This window comes from Phodopus roborovskii, unplaced genomic scaffold (genome assembly GCF_943737965.1).
Source record: "Phodopus roborovskii unplaced genomic scaffold, PHOROB, whole genome shotgun sequence".
NCBI classification, from domain to species: Eukaryota; Metazoa; Chordata; class Mammalia; order Rodentia; family Cricetidae; genus Phodopus; species Phodopus roborovskii.
This window is the reverse complement of record NW_026126616.1, coordinates 2,907,551-2,934,029: the sequence shown is the minus strand read 5'-3', so window position 1 is coordinate 2,934,029 and position 26,479 is coordinate 2,907,551. Positions and strand designations below refer to the sequence as shown.

Sequence of the window (26,479 nt, the reverse complement as noted above, 5' to 3'; positions counted from 1 at the left end):
AAAACTCTAGAAAACTGCCAGAGAGAGAAGAGAGAGGGAGAAGCCACGTCAACATTAGCCCTTTCTGACTCCTTGTTTCCAAACTGTGAGGAGGAGGAATCAGAAAGGCTGATGGACTCAGGGGAAGGAGCAGGGGAGCATTAACTTTGGGATAGTTTCCATCCCAGGAAAGAAGAGACTCGCACACGGAGTCCGTGACTGAGAGCGGAGATGTTGCTGGAGTACCTGAGAGCCCGTGTCGCTTCTTTATTTTCTGGTACTGTTCGGCTTCTATCTTGGTAACGGAGAGCAGGAAAGCCTCAGATACATCATAGCCGGCTTCCAGCAGCACATCCCAGTAGTGGACAAGGTGCAGCCTGGTCCACAAGCTTGGGTTGTGGATTTTTGATATGAAATCTGTGATGCTTGTGACACACAATCATTTTAGTACTCATGCCTTGAAGGAAGCTATTCGTTTCCTTCCCACATTTCACTAGCATAACCACCACCCCACCACCACCCACTCCAACAACCAGGACCTCATATATTCCAGACCAAGGAAGACCTTGAACTTCTGATCTTCCTGTCTTGATCTCCCAAATGCTGGGATTATACATATGTGCCACCAATGCCCAGTTTAAGCAATCAAACACAGGTCTGTGCGTATAACCAAAGTCCTAGCTAGGCAAACTTTCTACCAGCTGAGCTATATCCCATGATACATAAACATCTGTGTGTGTGTGTGTGTGTCCGTGTGTCCCGCGGAGTTTAATTAGGGTTGCTTGCATAAGCACAGGAGACAGGGGCACGGGCACTTTATCAATGAGCATACCACTGAAAAAAAATGACACCCCTCCCCCCCAACAACCATTGACTGTCACGAGCCTCGGGGAGGGGAGAGACCTTATGGTCCCTCCCCATCCACGATGAAATGTTGATGAGCCCAGTCTTGTGCAGATAACCACAAGTACAGCGAGGACGTAGGTACAATGGCTACATCGTGCCCAAGGATGTGTTCTGGCCACCCATGTCCCCGTGGCTACCCATGTCCCCGTCCTTGGCTGTCACATCCTCTCTGTCCTCTCTTCCCTATTATTCATACAGCCTTGTAGGGGAGCCAGTCCCATACACTCCTCGAAGCTTTGGTTGTCGCCACAGAAAGATGAGCCTTTTACTCTTCTGTAGTCAGAGCCAGCCCTCCCCATCTATTCAGAATGCCCCTCCTCTGGGCTGGCTCCTTGGCTCCATCTCCCAGACAAGAAGCATGGTCCCCTAAGTATAGTAATTGCCTACTTCCACATCTCCCCCTGCCCCAGTGTGTAGAAACCGGAAGAACTCAGAGCAGTGTCGTAGTCAAGGGCTATGGCAGTGCCAGAGGCCAGAGGCAGGAGAGGCCCCAATAACTGGCTGAGCTGATGCATAAGGGAAAAGGAAGGAGGATGAACCAAGAAAAGCAAGGACGAGAGCCCAGCACCAGCACGCCATCTTTGACCCTTTTCTGCTCTTTCTTGCCTTTGTCCTTGTCTCTAGGGAATGCCTGGAGGGGTGCATATGGGGTGAAAGAGGAGAATGCTGTCGTCAAATAGAGCATCCTGGGGGACCCACCACCATGAATGTGGATCCCACATTAAGGTCCCGCATGTGAATAAATGAACGCTTTGCTCAGGGGAGCCATGTTGCTAATGTGGCATCAACATTCCATACACAGCAAGCAGACTTACCTGGGGCTCGTGACAAAGCCACACAGGCCTTCCCAACAGCCACTCATCTTCATGTGCCACGGCAGCTCCTGGTAGACTCTCCAGAAAACGGTCTGCCGCTGGAAGTACCTCATCAAGACCTGGTGGAAACGCGCCTTCTTGTGATTCAGGGTGTTCTGGGACAGGTTTGGACTGCTCTCTCTCACCGGAGTGATTACACCTATTTCAAAACCAATTACAGCATCACCGTTCTGCTTTTTTTCGTGGATTAAAATGCTATCACAAAAATATAACAAGTCCGGTGCTATAATTAGGTAAGGAAAAGTCAAGGTCGTCTTGGAGAATGGCTTGGACAGGGCTGGGGAAATGGCCTAGAAGGAAAGATTTTGATAAACAAACACGAGGCCTGGAATTTGGATCCCCAGAGGTGATGGCTCATCTGTAGTTACAGAACTAGGGAGGAAGATCAAGGGCATCCCCAGAGCAGGCTAATTGGCCAGCTAGCTAAGCTAGCCAGATCCAGGAGTTGCGGGTTTAAGTGAGAGACCCTGTCTCAATATTTAATGTGAGAAGGAGTTAAAGAAGATATCTCATATTAACCCCTGGCCTCTACACACATGAACACACACACACACACACACACACACACACATGCACACCTACCTATACATACCTGCACACACATGCACACCTGCAAACACACATATATACACACCTGTGTACACACACACACACACAAATGCACACCTGCACACACACACACCACATACAGACATGCAGCCATGCAACATTCTGCTTTTCTACAGAAAATATATATAGCTGTGATTAAGGGTAAATGTGTAGACTTTTCATTTTGATTTTCCCTCCCCCACTCCCACAAGGAAACACTTTCAGCTAATTTCTTTTCTTTCTTTCTTTCTTTCTTTTTCTTCTTCTGTTTAAGGAGTGCCGAGCGGTGGTGGTGCACGCCTTTTATCCCAGTACGCAGGAGGCAGAGGCAGGCAGATCTCTGTGGGTTCGAGACCAGCCTGGTCTATGGAGCTAGTTCCAGGACAGCCAGGGCTATAAAGAGAAACCCTGTCTTGAAAAACAATAACAAAAATAACAAAATACAAAAAGGAATAGGAGAGTGCCTGGGTAAAAGGAACATAAGGATAGTTACAGATATTTTTTTTTTATTTCATGTGTACAGACGTTTTGCCTGCATGCCTGTTTGCACACCGCGTGCGTGCAGTGCCTTTGAAGGCCAGAAGAGGGCATCAGATCCCCCGGAACTGGAGTCACAGCTGTTGTTAACTGCCATGTGGCTGCTGGGAATCAAAGCCATCTCTCCAGTCCTACTGTTCTGGTTTCAGTACACGCCATGGCTGCTGTCTACATAAGCACTCTCTAGTGCATGATGGGGAGTATTTTGGAGACCTGATTCTTCTTCCTGATCTCCTGAGGGCGCAGTGGTCACTCAGCAAGCAAAGGGGAGTGTGAGGCCAAAGCCAGGAGTTTGCGTCTTCGTCCCCAAAGGGAAACAGTCCTAACAGGTTACCAGTAACAACGCTCTCAAAAGCCTAGAGTTTTGTATAACCAGAGTCTGGTGAGGTCTGTCCTTGAAAATCAAAATATTGGAAGTATTTTTACACTTTTTTTTCCTGGACACTTTCCCTTGCAAGATGGCGCGCCAAGCCCATGTTATCATAAAAACTGTAAGCAAGAAGAACCCACTGTGTAACATGTGTTTGTGCTGAAGTGGCTTCAGGTCACCCACACGTTTGCAGAGAGCCTGTGCTGTTTTGTCAAACGTGCTTGTATGCTGTGGTGGCGATGCCATGCTTATGGGACCTGCAGAAGAAAAGAGACCCCTCCCTCGGTGTGCGGTGATGGCATTTTTGTGGGCGGTATGCTGAGAAAGCCAGGTGGGGAACTGACAAACAGTGCCCTGGGTGACAAACCTGGAAGTGTTAACACGGGGCGAACGTTACCGGCGTTTTAGGCTGGGGTGCAGCTCGCTGTGGAGTATGTGGTTAGCACCGCACAGGCCCTGGGTTGACTGCGGGATGTTGTAGATTAACACTGCCTTTCATTTTGTCTTTTTACAAAACAGTCTCACGAGGAAGACTATCAATCCTCACATGACAAATGAAGCTACTTAAAAAAAAAAAAGAGAGAGTGACTGCTCTCCTCCAACCACGCACGGAATGGGAGGAAAGGTCTGGCCTGGGCTTAGAAAGCGCAGCACACTTCCCACTGACAGACTTAGCCCCGAACGCCGTGAGCTACTGCCGTGGGCGCTGTAGGCTAGGCTAGGCTACACTGACAACGGCTGATCTCAGTGGCTTGGGAGAACGAAGGTTCCTTATGTCTGTCTTGGGACTGGGGACCTGAAACTAATGCGGAATGGCACACAGTCCACACAGGCCCAACAAAGGTGCTAGGGAATGTTAATCAAATAGCTGCCATGGAGACTATCTGGGTAACAGATGGGATGCTATATTTACACACACCCCCATTACTCTCAAGGTAAATATCATCGTTAGCCTCATTTTGAAAGTGAGAAACAGACTTTAAAGGAGTTAAGCACTTTGCCTAAGAAACGTTCAGTTCTGTAAGATTCCAAAGTCATCATTCCATGACTTCTTTTGGGGGGGGGGGTGGTTCCTCCAGACAAGATTTCTCTGTGTAGCTTTAGAGCCTGTCCTGGAACGAGCTTTGTAGATCAGGCTGGCTCACAGAGATCTGCCCGCCTCTGCCCCCCAAGTGCTGGGATTCAAGGTGTGCACCCACCATCGCCCAGAGTAATTCTTTTTTTTTTTTTTTTTTTTTAATCCTTTTTAGAAGATGGCAAGGCAATTCTCTGGAGGGAGCTAAGATAGCCTCGGTGTGCTCCCTGAGGGAATAACCCTGGAGTGCTCAGCCACTGAAGTCAGTCCCTTTTAACCTGAACAGCCGCGTCCTGCATATTTATTTACTCAGTCAGGTCCACTAGAGAAATCCCACACATTTCCTCTCGAGTGTGAGACTCGCTCCTTCCCTTTAGCCCTGAAGCATTTTCCCAGACTCAGCTCCTCACCCAGCAGCCGGTGCTCCACCGCGCTCCGTAGGGACTGGTGCCGGAAGCAGAGGAGGCCGTTGGGTTTCTCCAGGATCCAGTGCTTGGTGGCGTTGCGGAAGGCTGCCCAGTGCACTGTGGTCACTTTTTGGTGGTTCCTGTAGCCCAGCATGTCCAAAAGCTGGAGCAGCTCGTCCTCAGCCAGCCCACAATGGGAGATACACAACAGGCACAGCGCGTCCGCCACCCAGCCGCTCAGCCCTGTGCAGCCACGACGGGGGGGGGGGGGGGACAGAAACACGAGAGAATGTGAGTCCGTGAGTGAGGGTGGGCATCCACCACGTCAGGGACCCGCATGGCTCCCTCAGCCAGACTTACAAAGGAACGAGTCAGTGAGTGACCAAAGCCACCCACAGGAAAGTGCTGAAGGCGACGGAGCCCAGCCTGCCTTCCCAGCCCCTGGTGTCAGCCACCACCTGGAGTAAGTGTCACAGCTAATGGGAACAGGTACGGCCACCCACATGGAATGGGTCAGGCGGGGACGACGGGGATGGAGCTGCACAGAATGGGTCAGGTGTCCCCTGAGATTCTTCCAGGGAACCTCCCTTCCACCCTGTGGACGTGTGGAAACCATTGGGGGGGTTTTGTTTGTTTTTTGTTTTTGTTTTTTGGGTTTTTTGTTTGTTTGTTTTTTGTTTTTTGGATAGGCATACAAACTGTTGACCAGAAAATTGGGTGGGGCAATGTAGCTCAGTGGTAATCGATGTACCCTGTACTACTCATCCGCCTCTCCAATCCCGTTCCAATCTAGGTTCCACGATGCGGCAGAAACAAAGCAAGGAGAAAGCATGCCTCAAACCAGACTTCATAGGCCTACAGTACAGACAACAGCGTGTGAGGATTAAAAACTTTCAAAGACTGATGGTTGATGTCCTAAACAAATTCCAGAGTAGGTTTTACCACAAACAATAGACTCACAAGATGAGCTTTTTTTTTTTTTTTTTTTTCCTTGCCTAGGAAGAAAGGAGCCATTGCAGAACTGAGAAAGATCTAGGAGCCAGTTGATGAGGAAATCAGGACGGAAGAAGCCAGGGGAGCCAGGTGTGGTAGCGCACACCTTTAGTCCCAGCACTCAGGAGGCAAGAGCAGGTGGAGCTCTGTGAGTTGAAGTCCAGCCTGGTCTACAGAGCAAGTTCTGGGCCAGCCAGAACTACATATAGAGCCTGTCTCAAAAACAAACAAAAGCCGTGGTGAGGGTGAGGGGCTGCACCAGCAGGGGGCAGCAGAGACAGAACAACCTCGAAAAGAAGGCAGTGCTCCTAGGAGTCACAAAAGGAGGGACGCTTTAAGGGCTGTGGTTCATTTGGGGTCAACTACCAAGGCAGAAGACTGTGCAGGGACAGATAAACCAAAGTCACCCATGCACCAAGGCTCCATCCAAGAGAAACATGAAAAGTATTTGAAATGCCCGGCTTTAAGAGGCCACATTGGCTGGAGACATGGAGAATATGCCTAAATTCACTGGATAGGCTTCAGCCAAAGCAGGGCTGTGGTTTATACTGAGTTATAGAAATAATAAAAGCACACATTTCAGAGCCCTAAAAATTTTCAAATTTGGGCCTCATGCAGTTCTCTTTATAGTCAACACACATCTCTCTAGACAGAGTCACCAAATGTAGCCATAAGAAGAAATACCCAGTCAAATACGAATTTCAGATAACCCAGTCTTTAGTATAAATATGCCCCCATGCAATATTTGGGACATATTTATTCTGAGAATACTTATTATTTTTTCTGGAATCCAATGAATGATTAAGTATATCCCATGAAATATGAGAGACATGCTTCTATCCTAGTATTATTTTTTTTTAAAGACTTATTTTAAAGACTCACGTGTCTTCATGAGTTTACGTGCACCACATGAATGAAGGTGCCTGCAGAGGCCAGAAGGCATCAGGTCTCCAGGAAATGAAGTTAAGAGGTAACTGAGCCACCTGAAGTGCATGCTGGGAACCAAACTCGGGTCCCCTGCAAGAGCAGTGAGCACTCGGAACTGCCAAGGCGCTTCTCCGGCCCCCAGAATACTATCTTTTCTTTTTATATCTCCCGCCCCCCCCCTACAATGTTATGGGTTGTTGATTTGAAACTCAAATCTAATGAAGTCTTGTATTTCTAATGACACTTCCCTCCACAGACCCTTCTCCTGAGCAACCGTACACCACCGCCTTTGTCCCTGTGGACCCCAACCCTGCCCAAACCTTTTCCTGAAGCCACCGCGTCTATGGTCTCTTTATGCTTCAAACTCCAGCCATAATCTTCAACCCAGCGTTTCAGAATCAACTCCCAGAGCTCCTGCACCGAGGCTGACTCCAAGTACTCCCTCAGACACTGGAACTCATTGCGGTAGATCCTGCACTCCTGAAGCTCCTTGGCTATGGCTGCGAGCTTCAGAGGGTTCAGGTTTGGTTTCTTCCTCAAAATGGGTCTGCTCTGCTCAAAGCGTTCTTGGTCATGAATGGAAAGATGTTTTCTGAAGATGCTGAACTTCGTGTCTTCGTCCCCCATGCCCGAGAACTCCACAGTCCTTACATCGGGGCGTGTGCACAGCGACTTGCAGGACAGGCTGGAGGAGATGGTGCTCAGAATGAATTTACAATGGGGAGGGAGCGAGCGAGGCAGCCACGAGAAGTCTTTCGCCTATTGGAGACATTGAAAACTTTAAAGGTCTTAAAATTACTTTGCTGAGGGTTTTCAAACTTCGAGGGAATATTGGGTGTGAGTGGGTTATGGTCACCTAAGAGTAACTTGATTAGGAAAGCATTTGGTAGTGAGAAATACAAATTCACACAGAATGAAACCGCATTTGACTGAAGCATCTACGATAAGTCTAACAGTGCAAATGAACTCTTAAAAATAGGTGCCCACAGACAATTTAATAAAATCTCAAACCTTTGAAGAATAACCTACAGCAATAATCAGAGGAATCTAACAAAAGGCAAACTGAACTGCTTAACAAGATAAGAAGGCCGTGTGTTGTGGCAAAGAATTGTCCCTTTTTGCAGTAAAACTACAATATGAACTTTTCTTGATTGTTGTTAAAATTGCAATTACACGCTCATATCTGTATTTTGTGTGCACATGTGTATTTGTATGTGCAGGCAGGTACCACAGCACAGGTGAAGAGGTCAAAGGACAACTTTTGGGAGTCAGTTCCCTCCTACTGTAGGATCCCAAGTGTTGAACTCGGGTTGTCGGTCATGCAGTAGGCAGGCACCCTTACCACTGAGCCATCTCACTGGCACCCTGGGTCTGAACTCTGATGCCACCAATTAATTATCTTTGAACCTTAGACAACACCTAGCATCTCTTTGCCCTCTGCCCAACCAAGGATGAATAGTCTCTTTTTAAACATCTGTGTACACACCAGACCTTTGATTCTGAGACAAAAAGAGTATGTTGATACATTTGAAGCTGGTACCCAGCCTATGGTGGATGCCATGTAAATATGTGTCTGATAAAACAGAATGCATTAGTTAAAACCAACAATAGATGCACCTAGAAACACAACACACTTGAAATGTATTATATACACCCTAAATAAACGGGTCTTCTTTTTTCATAAAATAAGTGTTCTTTTAAAAAGATGTTACCTTCTGACCTGAAATCCCATAAATGCCAATCAACTCTTCGATCCCATCTAGCACAAGTATGCATGGCTTTAAGCTGATGGAGGCCATGAACACTTCTACAAGAAGTGAAAAGACCAAGACATTTGAGTCTTCATTAAGAAAATCCATTTCAATCTGCAGACCTACAATACAGGAACATCAAATTAGGTGAAAATGTTCCGGCCGCTGCTAAGATGGCGCTGATGGGCCGGGGGCAGAGAGGCTGGGAAGTTAGTTAATGCCACTCATACTTGTGCAGCCGACACATGCATGTGCATGCTTGACTGGGAAGTTAGTGCCACTCACAGCTGTGCAGCTAACACATGCATGTGCATGCTTACCTGGCTTCCTCAAGACATTCAGGCCCAAAGTAGTGATGGTATTTGTCATCAGATGTCTCTAATACATTTTCAGGATTTCATATAAAAATACTGTGTATGGCGTTTGTACATGTTGCTTGTGTACACACATATGTGTGCCTGAGTATTTGGAGGCCAGGGGTAAATGTCTGGTGTCCTCCTCAATTACTCTCTGCCTTAATTTTTGGGACAGGGTCTGTCTCTAAAACAGGAGCTCACATATGCGGCTACACTAGCTGACCAGTGACTTCAGGGACCCTCCTATTTCCAAATCCCCAGGAGTCCAAAGGCCATGGGAGTTTGATGCAAAAATCATCACAGTGAAGGAAAGCTCCAAGCAAAAGACATTCTAGTAGCCATAACTATTTTTTCTTAAAATTATGTTAAAGATAAAAAACTATCCATGGTACTGGAAAATGGTCCTAAACATTCCCCATTGTTTGGAAAGAGCCAGTCTGTCTCTATTAAAGGTCTGATTTAAATATTAGTATCTCAAATATTTAAATTCCCACTTAATGACTTACCAATAGGCAGACTTGGTTGCTCTGTGTGTGTGTAGTGCTCCTATGTGTGCTCATGTGTGTGGAGGTCATTGTCCAACACAGATTTGCTGGGAATCGTCTATGCCTGTGCCAGGTATATCAATGACCAATGGAATGGACATAACCTCTGAACTCAGGGGCTGGCAGAGGGAGACACACGTGCAGTACTGGGATCTTTGAAAGTGTCCCGGGCAACCAAAAAGGTGATGTTCACGGGGAGAGCTGCCCATCAGCCCTCTTACAGTCGGGGTGGCCCATGGACAGGGGCTTAAAGAATTAGAAGTAATTCACCACCAGAGAAAATGGAGAGGCGTGAATGAGCCCGAAGTGATGGGTCTACTCCACAGAAACCAAACTTATGGCGCAAAGGACAAGAGACCAAGCTAGGAGAGAGCTTGGCCCAGGGCACAAAGCTGAGGTCCACTGCCCATCTATTCATTAACTCGCAGGCAGGTTCTCCTGAGAGCCAAAGCCAAGACCAAGGAGGAAGCCTTCCGAAAGGCTGAGGTTTCCCTCTGTCGCCTCTAGGAGGCTGCACAGTGCAGCGTTGAATTTCTAAGGTAACAAGAGCCAGGGCTTAGACACTCCACCCGTGTCTAAGCAGCTGGTGACGCCGCCACTCTGAGTCCCGGGCTCCTTGTCAGGGTGCTGATGCTGGACCAAGGTGCTGATGAAGCCCTTCACACAATGCCTGGTGCTCAGGGAGTCTTCAGTCTGTAGGGCTCAACTTCTAGAGCTGCCACCCGACACTATGGAACATGGTTGGAGAGGAATTGCACCAATAAAAAGCTTGACTCTGCAAAGCAAGTCACAGCAGCTGCCAGCAAGGCAGGGGAGGGGACAGGATACCGAGAGGGCCTGATAGTGACAGTTTGCCTCCACCAGACACTGTCCTGGTGGAGGCTGGGGCCAGAAAAACAGAAATAGGTCACGTGAGGCATTTGGTGTCCCAGAAAGGAAGGGCCCCTGCTCACGTCTCACAGAGAAATGCTTGCAGACGCAGAGAACAGAAGTGAGTCGCAGGGAGGCCGGCAGAAGTAGCTGCAGCGTGCACCTGTGTTCTCTCAGCTGCATTTCTGACCCCTGCACCCACATCTCCAGGAAACCAGCTGTGCTGTGAAGTACAGGCAGCCCTGAAACCCCCTCAGCCTCGACCTAACCCAGCGGCGGTGACAGCACACAGACGCTCCTAAGGCAGTCTCTCTTCACCTTAACGGGGGGGGGGGGCGGGGGGAGTCTCGATTCCCTTAACCGTGTGCCTTTCTGCTTCTTTATCCAACTCAGGGAGGGATGCCACTCGCACTGACCAGTAACAACAGCAAAATAACAGCCGCAGGGTGCCGGGTGCCGTTGTCAATCCTTCACACTTTTAATCTTTCCGTCCTCACAGTCCTAGGGGGTGGGTTTTACAGGTGAAAAACAGGGAAAAGAGCTTGAGTTTACTCAGTTTACTCAGGAAAGAGGGAAGCCAGAAGGAAGTGTGAGTCAAGCTCAAAGCCTCCTCTCCTGGGCCTCCAGCATGAATGAGAAGAGGCGCTCTCACGGAGCAGTGAAGAGATGCTTGTATTCACAGGCTCGCCTGGCTTTGTCCTGCTCCTTCCAGACTAAAAAGCTGCTTGTTTGAAAAACAGCAGCTGTTTTTATTAGGAGCTTTCCGAACCCCCACAGCACACTCATTAAAATAACAAGTCACTTTGGGAATAAAATCATAGCTGGGTGTGTTCAGCAGAGCTTACATCACCAGCCGCCTAGCAAATTGAACACCTAGGGGATGAGCCAGCATAGGAGGGGACAGTCACACCTGCTTCTGCTCGGTCACATTTCCCCTGCTTCACGGACCCAGGAAGGGCAACCAAAGAGAACTCAGCCTGCAGGCTCACAGACCCACCAGGCACACAGACACCTGCCCTACCCCACATGAATTGTATGGACACATCCAAAGTCACTGCAGCATCGCGCAGATTGCCCCAGGACCCAGAAGCACACACAACTGTCACCAGCAAGGAAAGTCAGGGTGCCTATGAATACATGCATACATACATGCATGCATACACACACACACACACACACACACACACACACATACACACGGCAGAGGCACAGCAATGACAATCATTAATGTTTAGCAGTGTTACACGATGCCAAAATGCCTTTGTCTTTTGTACTTTATCCTACTTAATCCTCTTAAATGCCTAAAAGGTACTTTTCCTTTTATATCCACACCTTATAAATAGAAAAACAAAACGGGGCATGGCAGGTTTGTGATTGGAGCACTTGAGGAGAGGAGTTGGAAATTCAAGGCCATCCTTGACTGCACAACAAATTTGAGACCACCCTGAGCTACATGAGACCTGCCTCAAAAAAAAAAAAAAAAAAAAAAAAAAAAAGCAAATGGGAACCCAAGGCCAAGGCCGTATGATGAGTAAGTAGTATAGCACAGGTTTGAAATCAGGTCCTCGGGTTCCCAGGACAGAATGAAAGCAGCACAGCCCCCACCGCATCCCATGACTCCATCACCGCGGGCTCACCCTGCATCTGCGCATCACACGCCCAAAGCAGACCCTCGACTTCCTCCAGGCCTGCCCCCCCCCGCCCCAAAGCCTGATATGGGGACTGCCCTCAGTTTCCCCCTTTCCTCAATCCACATCCAGTTCTTGAGCGACTTCTCAAACTGCCCTCAACCAGCAGCCATCTCAATACCAGTAATAAGTGTCCCTCTGTCTGCAAACCGGCTTCCCTGCATTCTAGAGCTGAGGGCTGTAGATTGCTTTGGGGCTGTGGGAGAGCGGGCCCCGTCTGAAGAGGCAGGCACGTTTATCCCATTCGTGTCTTTCCTCTCGCCAGGCTTCCCACTGTGGGGGCCCAGCCCCCTTTGGGCGTCCACCCACACCTCCACAGGGGCTGCGTAGCAGAAAATGGCATTACAGTTCATAGCACAGCAAAGTCACAGGTACGAAGGCGCAATGAAAATAACTGTGTGGCTCCGCACATGAGGAAGTGTGCTAAAGCGCCACATGGTCGACACGTGAGACCCGCTGCTCTAGCCTTTCACGAGCAGCCTCAGTTCAGGAAGGATCCGTTTCCTCCAGGCGCCGTCGGGAGGGATTCTGCCTGTGACTCAGGAAGAGACTGCTGCCTGGGAAGTAAGGAAGGGAGAGGCAGAAATGCGGCTGAGGCCATAGGGATTTACACCGAGACAGGGGAGACCAGCCCAGGGGCGGGCAAGGGCCCCGGCCTTTCTCCTCCTCTCCTGTCTTTCTTTGTGTCCTTTTTTCCAGACAGGGTTTCTCTGTGGAACTCACTCTGTACACCAGACTGACCTCGAACTCACAGAGATCGCCTGCCTCTGCCTCCCGAGTGCTGGGGTTAAAAGCGGGCGCCACCACAGCCAGTCCAAGAACTGCTCATTTCTAATTCAGCTGGTATTTAAGACTTTTTTATGTTAATTATCCTTTGATTTTATTCACACGGGAAAAGGATGGCCACAACAGTTTTAATGATTTTTCTTTTTATAGTAAGATTCATGCTTTTCTCAAAACCGATTTTTTTCCCCCTGGTCTTAAGAACTTTCTGGTCTTAGATTGACAAGTGACCTGAGCTGTCTAAAGCAGTCATATTGGTATTTATAAAAAGTAAAAGTGGGGGGCTGGAGAGGTGGCTCAGCAGGTAAGAGCACTGGCCGCTCTTCCAGAGGACCTCGGTTCAATTCCCAGCACCTACATGGTAGCTCACAAGTGTCTGCAACTCCAGTTTAAGGGGATCTGACAACCTCACACAGACATACATGCAAGCAAAGACACCAATGCATGTAAGGTAAAAATAAAGTAAACTCAGAGCGCAGAAAGAATGGAGAGACGAGGGAGGGGCGGGCGGGCGGGCGGGCTGTGGGCGGGCTGTGTTGTCCCCGCCCATCTGGCTCTCTTACCTTGGGCTCTGTGCTGCAGCTCCATGATGAAGTAGTGGATCACAGACATGATGTCACTGCTCTCACACGTGCTCCCCACAAAGTACGGGATCATCAACACTCCGGGATACTTGTTTTTGAAATAACTGACCCAGTTGGCGATCAGAGTGGACTTCCCACAGCCTCGTTCTCCAGACAAGAGCAAAATAGACTTATAAGTCGGAAGAGAGTGTATTCTGAAAAAACAGAAGGGCAAGTGGCAGGCACGGATATTTACCAAGACAGAGAAGGAGGGAAGACATTTCCCTGGGTGCACTTTCTCTCTGAGAGATATGATGCTCCGGCCTGAGTCAGCAGGCTTCAGAGAAGTCGCTCCTCCTTGGAGCTGCAGCTCGGTTTTTATGAGAGTGTGTGATGCTTTTCCACTGACACTGAATATCATGAGGCGTTATTGACTAGGATAGCACCTGACATCAAATGTTGAATGAATAAATGGAACACATGAGCCAGAATTCAAGTTCAGCCATGTAAGAGGACTGCTTAAAAAAAAAAAAAAAAAAAAAAAAACTCATTGAAAGGAAAACTCTCAGCCATTAGAAAGTTGTTTTGCAATAACTTAGTCTTCGTTGATAGGAATTGGGAATCAATGCTCTGTCACTTAAATCCCTTCAACAATAATTTTCTTTTGGGGGGGGGGTGGAGGATTTCAAGACAGCGTTTCTCTGTGTAGCCCTGACTCTTCTGGAACTATCTCTGTAGACCAGGCTGGCCTCAGACTCAGAGATCCTCCTGCCTCTGCCTCCCAAGAGCTGGGATGAAAGGCGCGTGCCACCACTGCCACGCTTTCACCGATGATTTTCAAAAGTGGCCACCAGCCAGAGTGATATAATATGTATTGTCGAAATACATCTGTGACCCATGAAACCAGAGGACCGTGAGTCAGCTAATCTCCAACTTCACCTCCACCACTTTCCCTGCGGCTGCCGGGCGCCTTCCCTATTTCTCTAGCCCCGGGCTTCTGTATTTACAATTATTCTGTCTGGAATGTTTTTCCAGGCCATGGTTGCATAGCCGGCTGCCTCAGTTATTTCTATTAGTTACCCAAACATCACCTTGTCCCTAGGGCTTTCCCTCACCTATCACTTGGCCTGCTTCCTTTCAGGGTTACATTTTGCTGCATTGGCCTTGAAGGCATGCAGCACACCGCACGCTCTTCCTACACGGAGCACACCGCACGCTCTTCCTACACGGAGCACGCCGCACGCTCTTCCTACATGGGGCTTAGTCCCGTGCCAGAGGTCAAATGCCACAGAGGCAGGGATTTCAGCTCTTTTGTTCACTGTAGTACCCTATGAGTCTGAAACTGCACTTGACGCCACGCAGGTCACATCAGTGAGTTCAAATACAAACGTGTTACATCCTTATAAACAGAGACAATCACCATGGTTTCTGCTAAAAAAACGAAAACAGTCTTAATATGTATGAATGTCTGTATGTGGTTTTTGGATTTGGGGTTTCTCTGTGTAACAACTCTGGCTGTCCTGGAACTTGCTCTGTAGACCAGGCTGGCCTCAAACTCCCAGAGATCCACCTGCCTCTGCCTCCTGAGTGCTGGGATTAAAGGTGTGCACCACCACCACTGACACCCACCGCCCCCGCATTCTTACAAAAAAAATCTATTCATAAAAAGATGATGCATGACCTGGCATGGTGGCACATGCTTATAATTTCAGTACTCAGGAGGCAGAGACAGAAAGACAGCCAGAAGTTTAAGGCCAGCCCAGACTACAGTGAGCTTGATGCCAGCCAGGGCTACACAGTGAGGTCAAGTCTGAAAGACACAGAAAGAGAGAAGTAAAGGAAAAAATCTGGTATTTCGGCCATGCTTTGCACCTTAGAACAAAGAACATTCTTCTATTGACTTACACACAGTGTTCAGGAACACGCAGTACAGAGCACTGTTCCAGATGGTAAAACAAACAGAGCCCCAAATGTCCCCATACAGTTAGAAAGACTATGTAATCATTGTGCTTTTACTAGGTCCAATCTAAATTCTTCAAGCACAACAAAATTTATTTGGATGATGAACTATTCAAAAATAATAAACACAATGATAATCTACAAAGCAAAAACCTCAATTTTGAAGTAAACAGCTGATTTTCACTATTCAAGGCTTTATAATCATCACTTCTATTTAATTCCAGAACATGTCCAGTGTCCCAGAAATCCTCTGTCCCTGTTAATAGACCCTCCTTTCCAACCTCACTCTCTAACTCTCTGCCTCTGTGTGAGGACTCACCTATGCGAGCCTAAGATTTTTAGCCCATCGCCTACGTGTTCTCCTATAGTCTTAAAAACACTGGCCGAGTATAATGCTGTAGTGACCGAGCATGAGCACCCAGAGCCTCCAGAAAGCTCGCTGGTCACTCTGAGTGGCCTGCAATGCGAGGATTGAGCCTAGGAACTGCAAAGGCCAGCCCGTACCATCCCAGCCGTGGTGGCTCCATTTCAAATCACAAGATTCTTACAAAACAAAAGAGATGTACAGTAAGGGCCAGAGGAGACTCAGAGGGACACTGTAGACAACCCCAGCTCTCATCTGGCCAGTGCCTGTGGGCAGTAAATAGGGGTCTACAGTCACCACTGGTGGAAGAGATATAGGGGTTGTCTATACTGTGCAGGACACCAGATAAACCAAAAAGGACTTGACTCCTTATTAGCCCAAATATGACATGGTCCGTATCCTAGTAAGTGCTTGGTGACTATATTAATATAGTTTATAATGATATATGTAGAAGCTCTTTGTAAATGACATAGTATTATCAAAGCATGTCATTGTTTGCCCTAGTTTCTTTAGCTTGCAGCCATCCCACAGCTCTCAGGGATTCGTTAAGCAAATTTTGATGTATAAGACTGAAAAAAGTGCCGGTCCTCATCTTGAGAGCTGTGAAACGCGGAAAAGTTTCAAGAAAGCCGAGTGACCGCTAACATTCTAACTGAAGCATAGCTTCCACGGTCCTTTTCCTTCTCTTTATTTCTTTCTTTCTTTAAATATTATATTTAAATTTATTTAAATATTTATTTAAATAGTTGCACCTCTTACAAATTAAAATATAATTACACAACTTCCCCTCCCACTCACAAAACACTCCCTATCCCTTTAAATTCATAACCTCTTCTCCTTCATTATTATTGTGTGTGTATACATTTATGCATAAATACATAAGTATGGCCTGCTGAGTTGGTTTAGTGTCACATGTGTGTATGTGATTTCAGGCCTGAACACTTGGTATTAGATAACAAACTAGAAGGCTCATTCACAGGGAAGTCTAATCCTCCCTCTCTCAGCAGTAGTTAGTGGCTTGTAGCCACTAGGCGTGGGGTCCCGTGAGATTTCCTGCTTCCTCATTAAAATGTCTACTGGTGCTGTCACAGTTCAGGTCTGGCTCAGGTAGCCATGTTGCTAAGGTATCTCGAGTGTAGACTCTCACTGGCTCTTTCTTACAGAAAGTTACCGGAAAAGGGATGCTAGACACTCTGGACTCGGAGGCTCACATTTACCAAAGTCAGGCTGCATTAGCCCCATAAAATAGATAGGATTTCTGAACCTCTTACCTGAGAATGGAGTCTAACCCCGAACCTGCTACGCCACTGTCAGAGTCAAGTTCAATGTCTTTTAAGGCAAATTGTTCCAGGGTTTCAAAGGCCCTGTCTGACTCCTTGGAAATAACAAAGACTTGCTTGCACTTCTCAGCAAACTCTTCATGATACAAGCACTCAAGACTGTGTTTGTAGTCTGAACAGGGAAAGATAAGGAACGTGTTAGAGTTGTGGGTTCACGCCTCCCGTTCCCTGTGACTCTTCTAAACGCTCAGCAAGGGATCCTCCCTCCTGTGTCTACATCGCTTTCTCTCCATGGTTACCCTGTATTTTACATAAAATAGCGAAAGCAAACCATACACCAGGGATTCTCGCCCTTCCTAATGCTGTGAAGGCCTTTCATACAGTTCCTCGTGTTAGAGTGGCCCCAACCATAAAATGATTTCGTTGCTACTTCATGACTGTGCTTTTGCTACTGTTATGAATCATAATGTAAATATCTGATATGCAACCGCATGACCCACAGGTTGAGGACCACCGCCACGGACGACCATTTATCTTCCCCTGTGCTGTTTGTGCATGGAATCCAACTTTCATGACCTGATATCAACAAGGGTAAAAACAAAGGCTAACTGAACAAAGGTTCCGTTTTCTGATCTGTGTGTACATGTGTGTCCTCCGTGGCACAGGTTGGGGAGCAGAACTTTTTTTTTTCAGGTAAAATGTTCCAGCGTGGACAATAACCACAGGCATAGATAGGTGCAGCTCTGCCGTTGAGAAAGTCCTTTAAATTCTGGTAAATATGGAGGGCCAGGCGACCAGATGATCTCTAATGCTCATTCCAGCTCCAATTTACTTCCGTTCTAAACCCACTGCCTGGTTAGGGTCAGGGCACTCTTTGGAGAGACACATATCCCTCAGGGTTACTCTGGTGGCGGCAGTGGGAGGCGGGGAATGGAGGATGATGGGAGATGTCAGTCTGTAAATGTGTTTCTCATACTGGTTAATGAATAAAGCACTGCTGGCCAATAGGAAAGCAAGAGAGGAGGGACTAGGAGACAAGGAGGAAAGAGAAAGTGGTAAGGAGGAGTCAAGATGGAGAGTCTGGAGAAGGCAGAACCGCCAGCCGCCTCTCCCTGGTAAGACCACGTGGAAATACATAGAAATGGGTTAATAATTAAGACAGAGCTAGCCGATAAGAAACTAGTACCTGGCCAACAGCATTATATCAAATACAGAGTCTCGGTGTGTTATTTGGGGCACGGCGGCGGGACCAGACCAGAGGCGGGAGGAAAAACCCTACTCCTTACAGAGGATAATATCAAAGTATGAAATATAACAGTTTGCCTGGTAGATTCCCAAAAGACACCTCAGTAACTAACTGGTCTTCCCTGTGGTTGAGATTTGGGTCAGAACAGACTTAGTTTGGCCAACACCAGCTCCAAGTTTCAAGAGCTTCAACAGAATTAGGAGGCCCTTAAAGTCCAACAACTCTCTTGAACTAACCTTAATCTTCACTCACTTGGGTTTCTCCATGAATAGTAGAAGTGTTTCAATTTTATTTTTAAAGTTAGCTTACAAAGAATGGGTTCTGTTACAGCATTTTCATCCATGTGTGTTGAAACTTCTAAGGGTCAAGTCCAAACTGAAACAGGTGATCAGCATCCTCAGGAATGACACCTGCCGTTGACCCCCAGTTGCTACATGTACCTGCACACACGTGAACACACACACACACACACACACACACACACACACACGAATATACACTGACAACTCTACATCGCTTTTCAGGAGCTACCAGCTGACTGAACGGTTTTCTACTGTCCTAGCTGTAAACTGAGATCCTGACTCCACTTGAGTTATTAAAGGGTCCCAAAGATACAAGAGGAGGTCATTTAACACTTCTTTCTAAAGCATTTTATAAGTAATTTATAATTATGTTAATTATACATTTATAATTATATATAATATAAACAACTTACATAACCCGTTATGTATCTTCGTATTCATTTAGTGCACATAAATCCATTTAAAAATAAAGCCTAGAGGCTTAAGAGATGACTCAGCAGTTAGCGTGCATACCGCTCTAGCCAAGGACCTGAGTTCAGTTCCCAGCACCCCCTTCAAGTGGCTTACAATTACCTTAACTTCAGCTCCAGGGGATCTGAGAGCACCTGCACTCACGTTCACAATACCCACACACAGCATACTCATACATACGTGTAATTTAGAATTAAAAGTACAAAAAAAGATATCAGTAAAAAAATATTAATATTAGCCATATTTCACACTTTAGCCAAATGTAGATATTCTTCCAGATGCCGTTTGTTGTTATTCGTCTTAATAATTTCCCATGGCTAACATGTGCTGGGCATTTGTTTAGATGCCTCACTTTTTTATTATTATTATTATTATTACTTTCCAGGTATTTACTGTCAATCTGTTTTATACAAGAAACCAATGCTTATCAATAGTAACGTGGTAAATTCAACAGCTTAGAAATAAAAACTCTAGGATGTAGCACAGGTCTGTACCAAGAGTCTAAAACCCTACCCCCACAGTAGTCATCTGGTCTGTGGTTTGGCTGCCTCACATCCCCTGGCCTCTGCTTCATCCCAGGAGCAGCACTGGATTAGCGTCATTCAGTCTCAGCTCCCATATTCGGGACTATCTCAGCAGAGCATCACCCTGTGTTTGGCACCAGTGACTGAGTCAAATACAAACATACGGCCCAGCTCAGGCTCTCAGAGACAGAATGACACAATTCTAAGCCTCAGAGTCAGCTCTTCTGACTGGGGAATTCAAGGGGTTGAGCCCACATCAGGACAGCAGATCCCAGCTGAGAAACACTGAGACCCAAGCCCGGGGATACCATGTGAGTACCAAGAGGAAGCCCACACAAACCAGAACTGAGCCCTGCTCCTGCAGTCCTGTAAGCAAGTTTTAATTCAGTGGGATGGAACGGGACCCAGACTCTGCAATTCTCCTTTTTGATTGACAGAACTGATAATAATATTCTCTTCTGGGGCCCCTAATGGTTTGGCCTGCAAGCAGGTTCATGTTACCAGCAAGGTGCTACAGTGTGGGTCAATATTCTTAGCGTCAACACCCATCCATCTGCACCTAATCACATGGCAAGGTCTCATGACTACCTGGTCCCAGAAAGGATCTGAGAATATATCATTTCTCATTTTGCACACCTGCATTAAATAGTCCTTATGTTAGAAACTGTAACATTTGTGTGTCATCCCTTGAGCATGGGACCAAACAGAGTCATCTTCTTATCCCCTAAAAATACCACATGCAAGTGAACATATCACTTCTCATGTTGCTTGGTGAATTTTCTTCACAGATCCGTCCTGAAGCTTGTCTGGGTGAAGAGCCTCTGCCACACTATTCAGTGCTGCTGGCTTTCAATCTGCCACACGCATGCACACAGGACATTGCTTTCAAAAACTCACATAATCTCTCTGTGTTTTTGAGGTACTATGATGTGGGGCAGTGTTTCCCTCCCAGTCAGCTCATTAAAACGTAATTCAGCAGACCTGGAATGGAATATTAGTTAGTCCATGGCCTACACTGAGTAGTAAAGGATTCCTTCTACAGGTAGGGATTTGAGAATCAGAGGGACCTGAGTTCAAGACCTGGACTGGTCCTTTTGTAGCCATGTAAGACACTTTGCCACTGTATGGCGGCTTTGCTTGCTCATCTGTGAGGCCAGAATGTTATCCTTCAAGGGTTACACGGTAGAGACTAAATGTGACACTATACACATGTCATCAGACAGTGAAGATTCCTTCTTTTCCCAACTGTGGCACCAATGGCATTTGGGACCAGACAGCCCTTCAATATGGAGGCCCCCATGTGCTTTTACATACCCACTAGACACAGGGTGCTTTCCTTCATTTATGATAACCAAGATTCTCTGCAGATGAGACCAGAGGGGACAAAATCTACCCTGGGTGAAAACGCCCCTCTAGACCTACAAGCGAAGGCCAATGTTCTGGGTCTTCTGAGCTCTGTAACTTCCTAACAATCTCCTCGTCCATGGCCAGCTCTCTCTAACAATCTCCGCATCCATGGTCAGCTCTCCCTAACAATCTCTGCGTCCATGGCCAGCTCTTCCTAACAATGTCTGCATCCATGGCCAGCTTCTTCTTTTCAGTTCCCAAAGTCCCCTTGCAGAGGACCAAGGCTCAGTTCCCAGCACCCACGTGGTGGCTTACAACTGCCTGTAATTCCAGTTCTAGGGGACCTGACACATTCTACTGACCTCAGGCTCTTGCATGATGTACACAGTGCACATGCATGCACTTAGGCACGTGCACACACACACACACACACACAAATAATTTTTAAAGAGAGCAACATATGCTACAAGATTAAGGTAATAATTTAAAATGCTTAACAAGTATATTTACCTACTGGAAAGTTCCTTTCCTGGGCTGAGAAAGGAAATGGAGACAGAAGAACTGACAGGAAACTTGTGGGACAGATGGACTGGAGTGTGCAGAACACCGGAAATGAGAGGCTACCTCAGCAAGGCAAAAGGCAAAAGCCGACTCCCCAAAGTGCCCTCTGCCCTGCAAAGGCACCATGGGGGTGGGCGCACACACACACACACACACACACACACACACACACAAACACACACACACATACACACACACATACACACAGACATACACACACACATACATACACACACATACATACACATACATACATACACATACATACACACACATACACACACACACACACACACACAGAGTTAAATTTTTCAAAATTCCTTCTCCAGAAAGGCACAGGAGACATCCCCTGACTGCCCTGCTGGCTAATGGTAGACTTAGCCATCTCTCCATTTACCGACCTATGTTTTCCACGATCATAGGGACCGGGTAGAGCTTTTCCACAACGGCTGACCAGTCCTTGAAGACCATCTCACCCAGCTCGTCCAGGTCTCTATAGAATCGGACCGGAAGCCCTTTACCAATGATCTTAGCCTTGAGTTTTCCAACTTTCAGTCTTCCCTCTTGGGTCTTCATAGAAGCTGGGGTCAGTTCTTCTTCTTCTTCTTCCTCGCTGAAAGTCCTCAGCAGTGAGTTCGCTGTCCGGAAGTAGAAAAACTGAAATGGAGATTCCTTCCGAAATGCTGCCTGGATGATCTCGAACTCTGTCAGGCTACAGTAGGGAGTCTCCAGGACCCACGGGTAGCCATTTTTTGCAGCAACATAGAGATTTTGCTCTCCCTTGGACAAACTTGCAAAGTCCTTCACTTTGGAGAACATGAAAGGCGAGTATTCGGGGAGGAAGTCCCCGTAGGTCTGCCCCAGCAGGCAGATGAAGAAGGGGAAGCAGCTGTCCACGTAGTCGAGGCAGAGCTTCAGGTGCTGTGAGCGGAGGCAGGAATACTGTCGGAACAGGTTGTCGGAGAAGGACTTGTGGGCCTTCACGGCCGACCATCTCAGGTCCACAGCCTTGAAGTAGGTGCCCCGGAGGCTGCAGAAGTTGTTAAGCCGAGGGAAGATGGTGTTGGCCAAGAAGTCTCTCTCTTCTTGGAAGTCATCTAGAGTAGAGCACACGTAAGGCTGGATGCATTTCTGGTACTTTAAGATGGGCTGAGTGTTGTACCTTGTTCCAGGCTCATTCGCCTTCTGGTTCATTATTTCACACGTTTAGGGATGACATCACACTTGGAATAAGACACCTTTTATCCTGGCCCAGTCACCAAGGTCCACAGCTTGGGTCCCCTCCTCAATAGCACTAATAACAACCAGTCAGCTTTATGCAAATCTTGTCGTTGAATGTGTTCTGAGGAAGAGATGCCACAGTCGATCTAGTTTAAGTAAGGGCAGAAAAGGGCAAAACAGATTATTTTAGAATTACCGGCAATGTGTCTTCCCTGACTCCCCACAGAGCTTTAGCTGAAGAACTAACAGCTCATCAGATGGACGGGGAAAAGGACACAGGCCTCCCTTCTCCCCGAGTCCCAGTCCACCTTCCCAGGTCCTCTAGCCAGCCACTACGCTGTCCCTTAGAAACAAAAAAGCTAAAGCAAGCTGAAACGCTGACAATAAGAAAAGGCAGGCAGGTCCACCGATGGACTCTAACATAGTTAGGAGCCAAGCCACAGCAACCAAGGGAGAGCTCATGTGAGGGGCCAAGGCAGGTATGAAAGCAGGTATGAAGTGGAGGCCAGCACAGGAGAATCCAGGAGCCTGAAGGGGTTCTGTGGCTCTATTTTATCTTTAGTTCTGCAAGCTCACACACATTTCACTCACCTACTGGGATTTAATCCCGCTGAACTAATGGAAAACACTCTGATGATGACACAGTTATGCCTGTAAGAGCTGAAAACAGTTAGGAAAACTACTTCACCGCATGAGCTCTCTCTTGATACAGCTTGCTTCCACACCAAATACTACTTTTTAAATTACATTTATTCCTTCCACATATAGTAAAACATGTCAGAATCATAACACAGTTCCTACGATCTCCTAACAACATGTAAGTCTGTGCCTTTTTTCAAAAAGTACTGACCGTCTGCATTGCACTACCTCAATAATCCCATGGGAGAGAAAGCACCACCTACCACATACACCAAGGAGCAAACGTTTGGAAAGGACAAGCACCATGCCCAAAGTCACACAGCTTTGCTTATTTATTGGTAGGGGCCAACATGTGGAGATCAGAGGACAACTTCTTCTCTCTGTCAACCATGTGAGTTCTGGGGAATGAGCTCGGTCATCAAACTAGGTAGTGAATGCCTTTACCCACTGAGCCATCAGAGGGGCCTGCATTCTAATATTTACCCAGAATGTGCACATTATAATGTCTCCATATTTAAAGGTAAGACTTGAAGTGTGAGACCAGAAATCAGTGTACAGAAAACACCTGCCCTATAAGGAGTTTTATACTAAATGAGCAATGTAGACAAGTTTTTCAGTTTTTTTTTTCAAAAATATTAAAAAGATGACAGAACACCATGAGTATCTTATTAATAGAAGTGTCATCTGTCATATAGGAGGCGAGAGATAGATTATCAATTCTTACAAAAACAAAACAAGAAAACTACCATCTTTCATTTTCATGTGATCAGAGGCCATTTCTGTGTGAAAGAGTTTGTGTGTGGAATAGGGTTGTGTGTGCAATCCTGTGTATGAGGAAGCCAGAAGTTAACCTTGAATGATTCTTCTTCGTGTGTCAGTCACCTATTTTTTAGATAAAGTCTACCATTGGCTTAGAATTTGCCAAGGAGGCTGGTCATGGTGGCCAGGGAGCCCCAGTGATCTGCCTGTCTCTGTCTCCCCAGGGCTGTCTGCCTGTCTGTCTCCCCAATGCTGGCTGGCTGTCTCTGTCTCCCCAATGCTGGGATTACAAGCACAGGCCACCATCCCTCACCTTTGTAAGTGGGTTCTAGGGAGTGAACTCAGGGCCTTGAGCTTGCATGACAAGCACTTGACCAACTGAGCCATCTTCCTGGCCTCGTCCCTCCCTTCCTCCTCCTCTTCTTTGTCTTCTTGAAACAGGGTACCCCTCTGTTATCCTGGCTGGTCTCAAATTTGAAATCTTTGCTCTTCTAAGTGCTGAAGTTCAGGTATAAACCTCCATGTCTGGTCCAGTCTTCAGATATTACTTCTGCCTTACTGTAGCCTCTCGAACACTTGGAATGCAGATGGGTTCAGAATAGGTCCTAGGGAAACATGTGTTGTAGGTGACGCTCTTGCAGAGGACCCAAGTTCAGTTTCAAGCTCCTACATGAAAGCTCACAGCCTTCTGTAACTCTAGTTCCAGGCAATCCAATGCCATTTTCCAGCCTCTGTAGGCAACAGTATGTGGTGCACATAAACTCATGCGAGCTCACACACATAGCCATAAAAATAGATATCTTCGAGTACCAAAAATCTGCAGTTCCAAGAGTCTACTCTCTGGGAATCACTTTCAAGCAACTAAGCCAAAAGGTAAAAACTACACATGATGCAAAGGTTTTTTTTTTGTTTTTGTTTTTGGTTTTTTTTTTTTTTTTTTGTTACTACAGAAAAAAATAACAAAAGAAAGCAAATGCAACACTAGGTAGGCATGGTGGTGAACACCTTCAATCCCAGGTCCTGGGAGACAGAGGAGGAGGATCTCTGTGAGTTTGAGGCCAGCCTGCTCTACAGGACGAGCTCAAGGATAACCAAGACTATACAGAGAAAAACACAGAGTCTTGAAAAACAAAGCAAAAATAAATAATACAATAAATAAACAAAAGAAAGGAAGGAAGGAAGAAAGTTCTGGACACAGGTGGCACACACCTGTAGTCCCAAGACTCAGGAAATAGAAGCAGAAGGATAAAGGCCAGTGAGACCCTGATTGGTGAAGCAAAAACAAAAACCAAAACAATTTCAGATCAGCAGATACCATGTGAAACAATAAATGGGTGGCCTTTTAACCTGCAATACATAAATCAGAGGCACAGACTGGTCCAAGTTCATTTATTTTCATGTCTTCAATACTGTATGTAGTTTTTTTCATATCAGAATTGTGTCTTTGTTTATCCCCACATAAGTATTTTCCTAATATAAATGAAATTTTTGTTTTGATTTTTATGTTTTTGTAAAATGAGAGCAAGACTTAATTTTTTATAGTTTCATCTTAAAATCAGTAATTTGCCAGATTTCCATATTCATTTGAGACATAAAAAAAAATCCAAGTATCTGGGATATATTAACAATAATTACAAAATAAAGGGCTTCAATTTTCCTTTTCTTTGTCCTCTTTGTTTTTTGAGACAGGATTTCTCTGGGTAGCCCTGGTTGTCCTGGAACTGGCTTTGTAGACAAGGCTGGACTTGAACTCAGAGATTCACCAGCCTCTGCCTCCTGAGTGCTGGGATTAAAGCTGTGTGCCACCACCGCCTGGCCAGTTTGATGAGGTTTTTAGCATGCCCCAATATCAAGATAAGAGTATTCCCGTCAAAGTTCCACGGCTCTCTTCTGCAGCGTTCTTCTGTATTCTTACCCAGGTGAGTTCTGTACTTGTGCTTACAGCCAGGTGTACTCCTGTTATTCTAGCTCTCCGAAGCATTGAGTTGGAGGCTAGCTAGGACTGCACAGTAAGTTTCAGACCAGCCTTGATTAGCTAGCAAGATCTTGTCTGGATGGATGATAGACAGACAGACAGATAATATACACTTATTTATGGTGTACCTCTACTGTTAATAGCTGCTCATGCTCTGTAGGGACAACCATACCTTCATTGTTCACCAGTGAATTTCCAGCCCCTAGTATAATACCTAGCACAGATCAGGCCCTATATTTTCTGCATTAATAAGGGAGATATAGGATGAGGTTTAGGAAGAAGAAAGGAAGGGGAGGAAGGAACAAATCAATCAACCCACTAGTTCACCTTGGTACCCACTCCATCCCTTCATTTCTCAATGCCTCAAATGCCAAGTGCTTGCCGAGGTTGGATTACACCTGTCTAGTGTGTATGTGTATGTACACACATTTATGTAATCTGTCTAATACGGATATGTACACACACACATACTTATCTGAGGAAGCTATTCATACCCCCAACTGCATCCCCTTTGCCTATTTGGATTTTCCTTCCAAGTTGAACTGCAAGACAGGGGACCAATGGCTTAGAGCTGCTCAAGAACTATGACAAAAATCACAACAAAGGCAGACATTGATG

General features: G+C 46.5%; 1 protein-coding gene across 1 annotated transcript in view; it reads right to left on the bottom strand.

Annotated features, from left to right (window-relative positions):
• Positions 1 to 22,485, bottom strand: part of LOC127237827 (tetratricopeptide repeat protein 41) — a 46,576-nt gene extending 24,091 nt beyond the window's left edge. The window contains exons 1-8 of the mRNA XM_051206219.1: positions 21,669 to 22,485; positions 16,808 to 16,988; positions 13,214 to 13,428; positions 8,370 to 8,530; positions 6,978 to 7,416; positions 4,741 to 4,980; positions 1,701 to 1,899; positions 226 to 404 (exon numbers count right to left, since the gene is read on the bottom strand). Coding sequence (XP_051062176.1) covers positions 226 to 404; positions 1,701 to 1,899; positions 4,741 to 4,980; positions 6,978 to 7,416; positions 8,370 to 8,530; positions 13,214 to 13,428; positions 16,808 to 16,988; positions 21,669 to 22,461 — 2,407 coding nt within the window. The 5' untranslated portion in view covers positions 22,462 to 22,485. The remainder of the gene's footprint in view (positions 1 to 225; positions 405 to 1,700; positions 1,900 to 4,740; positions 4,981 to 6,977; positions 7,417 to 8,369; positions 8,531 to 13,213; positions 13,429 to 16,807; positions 16,989 to 21,668) is intronic.
• Between the last annotated feature and the right edge of the window lie 3,994 nt (positions 22,486 to 26,479).